Source organism: Coffea arabica, chromosome 7e (genome assembly GCF_036785885.1).
Source record: "Coffea arabica cultivar ET-39 chromosome 7e, Coffea Arabica ET-39 HiFi, whole genome shotgun sequence".
NCBI classification, from domain to species: domain Eukaryota; kingdom Viridiplantae; phylum Streptophyta; class Magnoliopsida; order Gentianales; family Rubiaceae; genus Coffea; species Coffea arabica.
In genome coordinates this window covers 8,868,965-8,874,963 of record NC_092323.1, presented here as the reverse complement: position 1 = coordinate 8,874,963, position 5,999 = coordinate 8,868,965, and the positions used below count along the sequence as shown (strand labels likewise).

The 5,999-nt window shown below is 35.7% G+C and overlaps 2 protein-coding genes across 2 annotated transcripts; both read left to right on the top strand.

Annotated features, from left to right (window-relative positions):
• The first annotated feature begins 215 nt into the window (after positions 1-215).
• On the top strand, positions 216-1,790 carry LOC113701532 (ribosomal RNA small subunit methyltransferase, mitochondrial-like). The gene is made up of 2 exons (XM_027222242.2): positions 216-764; positions 846-1,790. Exons 1-2 carry the CDS (start codon positions 336-338, stop codon positions 1,650-1,652), a joined length of 1,236 nt encoding a protein of 411 aa, XP_027078043.2. The 5' UTR covers positions 216-335; the 3' UTR covers positions 1,653-1,790.
• Positions 1,791-3,781: 1,991 nt separating this feature from the next.
• On the top strand, positions 3,782-5,626 carry LOC113701271 (uncharacterized). Its single transcript, XM_072060277.1, has 3 exons — positions 3,782-4,163; positions 4,338-4,459; positions 5,229-5,626. The coding sequence occupies exons 1-3, from the start codon at positions 3,887-3,889 to the stop codon at positions 5,391-5,393; spliced, it is 564 nt and encodes a 187-aa protein (XP_071916378.1). The 5' UTR covers positions 3,782-3,886; the 3' UTR covers positions 5,394-5,626.
• The last annotated feature ends 373 nt before the right edge of the window (positions 5,627-5,999 follow it).

Genomic DNA, 5,999 nt, shown 5'->3' with positions numbered 1-5,999 from the left:
GAGAGAGAGATTATCAAACTAAACAACAAAGTGAAGAATTTAGAAGCACGCATTAAGAGTCTTTGGACTGATGGCCCATTAACCTGTCCAAGAATTAAAGGTCCCCCAACTTATGCTGAATGATGTCAACAATTCTCCGGTCTATTGGGCTTATCTGCATCAGTTTTATTGGCCCATCTCACAAACGAAAGATAAAATGCGAAAGCCTTTGCATCTTCCCCGCCAACTCGTCCTCTACCCGCCACCCCCGCCCGCTTTTCCAACTTAAACGGTCAAATCTGGGGAAAAAAAAAAAAAAGAACCCATCGAGTAATCGGGGGAAAACTATCCCTGAAATGCTTCACCGTTGCAAGTCCCTTCCTAGCAAATTTTCTGCAGTTATAATCAGGAGAAGCTTTCTCATCCAACAAATTCGCTCGAAATCAAGCCGTCGTTTCAACATCAGAGACTCGGACAAAGAAGATGACGAGGATGACTACGGTAACAATCTCGGAAGCGACGTTAAAGTTTCAGAGAAACATTTACAGCTATTCAAAAGCCGGGGACAACATCTTCTCACTAACCCGCGAGTCCTCGATACTATTGTCAGGAAATCCAATATAAAACCCAATGACACCGTTTTAGAAATCGGACCCGGCACCGGAAATCTGACTTTGAAGCTGCTTGAAGTTGCGGAGAAAGTTAATGCTATCGAAATCGACAAGCGCATGGTCGAAATCCTTCACAAGAAAGTCGCTGAGCGAGGATTTGAAGACCGGTTGACTGTGAGATACAATGATCAGCTGTTTGATGTAATGCTTCAGAGGAGTTTTTTTTTAGCTGATTTCATGCTTTTTTCTGTTTAGGTAATATGTGATGACGCACTGAAGGTTGATTTTCCACAATTTGATCTCGTGGTAGCTAATATTCCCTATGGGATATCCTCGCGTTTGGTAGCGAAGTTCGTGTTTGGTGGGAGTAAGTTCAGGAGTGCAACACTTTTACTTCAGAAAGAGTTTGCTAGGAGGCTGTTAGCCGATCCTGGTGAACCAGAGTATAACCGGTTAGCGGCGAATGTGAAGCTGGTGGCAGACGTGGAGTTTGTTATGGATGTAAGCAAGAGGGACTTTTTGCCCGTTCCTAAGATTGATTCTTCGGTGATCAAGATCTGGCCTAAAGAGGACGTTCCAAGTGTTGATTTGATGGAATGGTGGGCGTTTACACGGATGTGCTTTAGCAAGAAAAATAAGACACTCGGTGCGATATTTAAGAAGAAGAGGAAGTTGATGGAGCTGATGAAGTTGTCACAAACTGATGCGAGTTTCCAAGATTATGAGAGTCATGGTGATGATGAAAAGGAAGTTGAGCTGAATGCTGAAAGTGAAGATGAACATGAAGATGACAAAAATGAAATGGAGACGAATATGAAAATGGGCTCGAAGAAAGGGATGAGCTCGTTTAAAGAGAAAGTCGTGGAAATCATTAGATCCGGAGGAGTGGAGAGCAAGAGGCCTTCAAAGCTATCAAACGAGGAATTGCTGCATTTGCTCTCCGTGTTTAATCAAGCTGGTATACATTTTCATGATCAAGCAGAGGTCAAGGATACAAACAATGCAAAATACTATGAAAAATTGATAACGACTTTTATTAAATACGAGTTGACTCCAAACTAAGTTGGAGCAGAGGGCTGTGATAATCACTGCTGACCCTTTTTTTTCAAAAAAAAATTTCACTCCTTATAGTTGGCGTCTGAACTTGAACTACTATATTGTTTTAAGTACCCATGATGGATCTGAACTCCTTTCGTTAAACTACTTGTGCTGCGGTTGACATCCAAGTTCTACATGTCATTGAGTACTTTGGATCCGAGGGTTTTGATACCATACGAAAGTTCCACAGGATAAACATGGCATGCAGTCGTGGTGGACAGGTTTTAATATTCTCTTTTCAAGCAGCAACAAACATTGAATAGCATCCTGACTAGGCTTTGAGGAGCAAAAATTAATCTGGATCTTGCAAAACATAGAGCTATAATCGAGCCCTTACCCTATGTCTTAGTATGTGTTAATCCTTAAAGGTAAAAATTCGGTTTGTGAGGCCATTTATAGTACGAAACTTATCAATTATGTGTCAAAATATTATTTACTTTCATTACAAATAATTTCTCAATGCACCATTTTACCTCTCATATATGACAATTTACAAAGTATAACCGTAATTATTCCAAGTAATATTTCAACTAAGCTCCTATCCTAACTATTTTATTTAGGGATAATTGCAGAAACCTCTCCTGAGGTTTCTGACATTTGCATTGACCTCCCCTGAGGTTACTAATCCTTTGCAAATTTAGTCCAAACGATTAAAATATTATTTTAGGGAGTGAAATTAGAATTTTATATCAGATTTGCCCTTTGTGCTACATATCCAATGAATGACAAAGTACTATAAATCAATTAACAATTAATAAACTTCAAGAAGTATAATTTATGGGCAAACACGCATTACTCATTTAAAGTACCGGCTCTTTACCGGTATTTTACTTTTAAATATTTAATTTATAATAAATATATCAATATTTGTAAGTAAAATTCAAAAATTGTTATAGTAATATTCTTGCAAAAAGGAAATCGATAGGTTATTCATTTAATATAAATTAAATATTTTTTCAAAAAAATAAATGGCCCATAAAGTATTAATTTTTTATGGCTTTCATCCATTACACGAGTAAAGTATTCGGTCTTTATGTGCATTTTATTCTGAATCATTTAATTTATGTTAAATACATAAATATTTGTAACTAAAATTGAAAAAGTGTTATATTAGTATTTTTACGGAAGAGAGATTGGTAGGTTTTGTATTTAATAAAAATTAATATTTGAAAGTAAATACAAATCTGTATTTGAGCGTAAATATTTGTATTAAATTAAATGTTTGAAAGTAAAATACCCTTAAAGAACCGGTACTTTAAATAGTTACCGGCTCTTTATAGTCAAACACGCATTACTCATTTAAAGTATTAGCTTTTTACGGATATTTTACTTTCAAACATTTAATTTATGATAAATATATCAATGTTTGTAAGTAAAATTCAAAAAGTGTTACAGTAATATTCTTGCAAAAAGGAAATCGGTAGGTTATTTATTTAACGTAAATTAAATATTTTTTAAAAAAAGAAATGGCCCATAAAGTATTAATTCTTTATGGTTTTCTTCCATTACATGAGTAAAGTATTGGCTCTTTATGGGTATTTTATTCTGAATCATTTAATTTATGTTAAATACATAAATGTTTGTAACTAAAATTGAAAAAGTGTTATATTAATATTTTTACGGAAGAGAGATTGGTAGTTTTTGTATTTAACAAAAATTAAATATATGAAAGTAAATACAAATATGTATTTGAGCGTAAGTATTTGTATTAAATTAAATGTTTGAAAGTAAAATACCCATAAAAAGCCAGTACTTTAAATAGATAATGCGTATTTGCCTATAAACTATACTCCTTAAAATTTATTCATTGTTAATTAATTTGTAATATTTTGTCATTCATTGGACATGAAGTACAAATGACAAATTTGGTAAAAAATTCTAATTTCACTCCCTAAAACAATATTTTAATCGTTTGGACTGAATTTGCAATGGATTAGTAACCTCAGGGGAAGTCAGTGTAATTTTTCAAACTACAGGGGAGGTCAGTGCAAATGTTAGAAACCTCAGGGGAGGTTTCTGCAATTATCCCTTTTATTTATATTGTCATTTATGTTTCTTAAGTCGTAACCTTCTAAGAGCATCTTAACGACGTCGTTTTCTGCTGGCTCTCCCGCAAACTAAAGAAGCAAGGTAGCAGACAAATTTGCCACAGAGAACAGCACCAACCTTAAAACGTCACTCAGCTCAGGCGTAAAATCATGGGTCTCGGAGCCCTACGATCCATAATTCGACCCGTATCGCGGACTCTCTTGTCAACCCGTACAACCTTTGCTCTTGCTCCCCAACGAATCGCGGCCATCTTCTCTCCCTTTCCGGCATCTGAGCTCCATTTCCGCCACCACTTGGGCCCCTTCCACCGGAATCTTCCATTCAATCCTTCATCTTCCGCTTTCCACAGCTTAACGGACACCCGATACCCCAAACGACGCCCCAGTGACAAGCCTCGTCGTAAAAGAGCTCAATTAAAACCCCCAGGTCCCATTTTCATCTTCCCCATTCCTAGGGTTTAGGGTTTAGGGTTTAAGTTTTAGTTTCAAATTTTAATTACAAATTGGTGGTATTTTGGGGATAAGAAAATGTACACCTTGTAATTTAAAAGCTAACTGAAATTTTGATGCTTTTTGGGTGAATTTTATTTGCGGATATTAGGGCCTTATGCTTGGGTGAAATATGTACCTGGAGAGCCAATAGCTGCAAAACAACCCAATGAAGGAAGTGTGAAGCGAAGAAATGAGAAAAAGCGGATTAAGCTGCACCGTGCGTTCATACTGGTAAAGTCTTAAGCTTCATTTTCTTGGTAATCAGTAACTTTTTTTTTTTTTGGAGCTCAATTAAGTTTGTTAATCTGCTTGATATATGGTTTTCTGCGTTCAATCTTCTAACCAAATCTGATCTTTTTGTGGGTGACTATTTTATATTCTGGCCTAACTAGGAGTACGGATTAACTGAAATCCGATATTGAACTTGTAAAATGCAATGTCTGTGTAAAATAATGTATTTAATTATGATGACAATGTGTGAACATTTTCGTGATGTTCATCAAGGTAACCTGATTAAATTATTCTGGATTGGGAAAATAGATGGGAAAGAACTAATTCAAGAGAAATGCCTTGTTAAACTGTTTCTCTTGAACAAGTTTATGGCGCAACAAACTATCTTGATCTCTTTGCTCTCGAGTGGGTTACAAATAGGATCTGGTGATTAAAGCTGGCTTTTGATTGATGACAGTGAAAATTTGCTGCTTCACGAAATTCTATAGTTAGCTGGTGGAGCTTGCAGACATCTTTAGGCCTTATAATCTCATTAGTGATCTAATGCACTGTTGTCATTTGAAATGGTTCTTCTCTTTTCTGTTCTATAATCTGTCTTAATGTTGTAAATTTTATCAGGTTTGGCTATTTTGAGATTCTGCCAAAACTTTTGTGGTTTTCACTGAATTTTTTATTTATTACTTAGAAAAAATAACTTACTGTACTGGCTAAGGCATACTACTTGTTGACATTTGCGTTTCCCTTTTATGATATTCTTAATCATGGACAGGCTGAAAAGAAGAAGCGTAAAGCTCAGTTACAAGAGGCCAAAAGAAAGAAAATGATAAAGAGGGTGGAGCGGAAAATGGCTGCAGTAGCAAGGGAAAGAGCATGGGCACAAAGGTTGGTAGAGCTTCAGCAGATTGAGGAAGAGAAGAAGGCAGCAATGGCTTGACATTTTTTGGTTGCAATTCTAGCATTTTGTAGTTTTTGTGCCGGGAAGAAGATAAAAGTTGAAATTGCTTTTATCAGTGTAAGCTTTACTTTACATACTACCTACTCTAGTTGTGGTTCATGACTCCTTTATTTTGACATCTGTTGTCCTTTTCTTTCTTTTTACCCTTGTTTTGGATTTTCAACAGCTAGTACAAGCTCTTATTCATAATTCAAAGAGCATGTTGCTCGTCATCTCCAGTGATCTTCCTGCAAGTGTATTAAAAAATTCTGTAAAAATCTATTGTCTTCGTCATTTTATAAATTGTTGTTCCCTAAAAAATGCAGTAAACATATGTTGCCTCCTTGTTAATGGAAATTTCTTATTCCCTAAAAAATGTGAATCTTATAATATCACATATAAATGGAATAGTTATTAGCTTCTCTTGCACAGGATTGTAAACTTCATACTCAAATTCTCGATATACCCCACTGCTATGGCATAGTAAAACTTTGGACCATTCCTTTTCAAGCTTGCCCCATCCATCCTTGTAGGCAATCCTAGTGAGCTCAAGTGGATTACTGAAGTTTTCAAATTATGTTGCTATAAAGAGCTGACCATTTTATT

What these genes read in the sequence shown, in the direction of transcription:
- LOC113701271 (XM_072060277.1), top strand. Translation starts at nt 3,887, where the DNA reads ATGGGTCTCGGAGCCCTACGATCCATAATTCGACCCGTATCGCGGACT. An exon ending in AGCTCAATTAAAACCCCCAG is followed by an intron (nt 4,164 to 4,337) that starts GTCCCATTTTCA and finishes TGCGGATATTAG; the next exon opens with GGCCTTATGCTTGGGTGAAA. An exon ending in TGCACCGTGCGTTCATACTG is followed by an intron (nt 4,460 to 5,228) that starts GTAAAGTCTTAA and finishes AATCATGGACAG; the next exon opens with GCTGAAAAGAAGAAGCGTAA.
- LOC113701532 (XM_027222242.2), top strand. Translation starts at nt 336, where the DNA reads ATGCTTCACCGTTGCAAGTCCCTTCCTAGCAAATTTTCTGCAGTTATA. An exon ending in GATTTGAAGACCGGTTGACT is followed by an intron (nt 765 to 845) that starts GTGAGATACAAT and finishes TTTTCTGTTTAG; the next exon opens with GTAATATGTGATGACGCACT.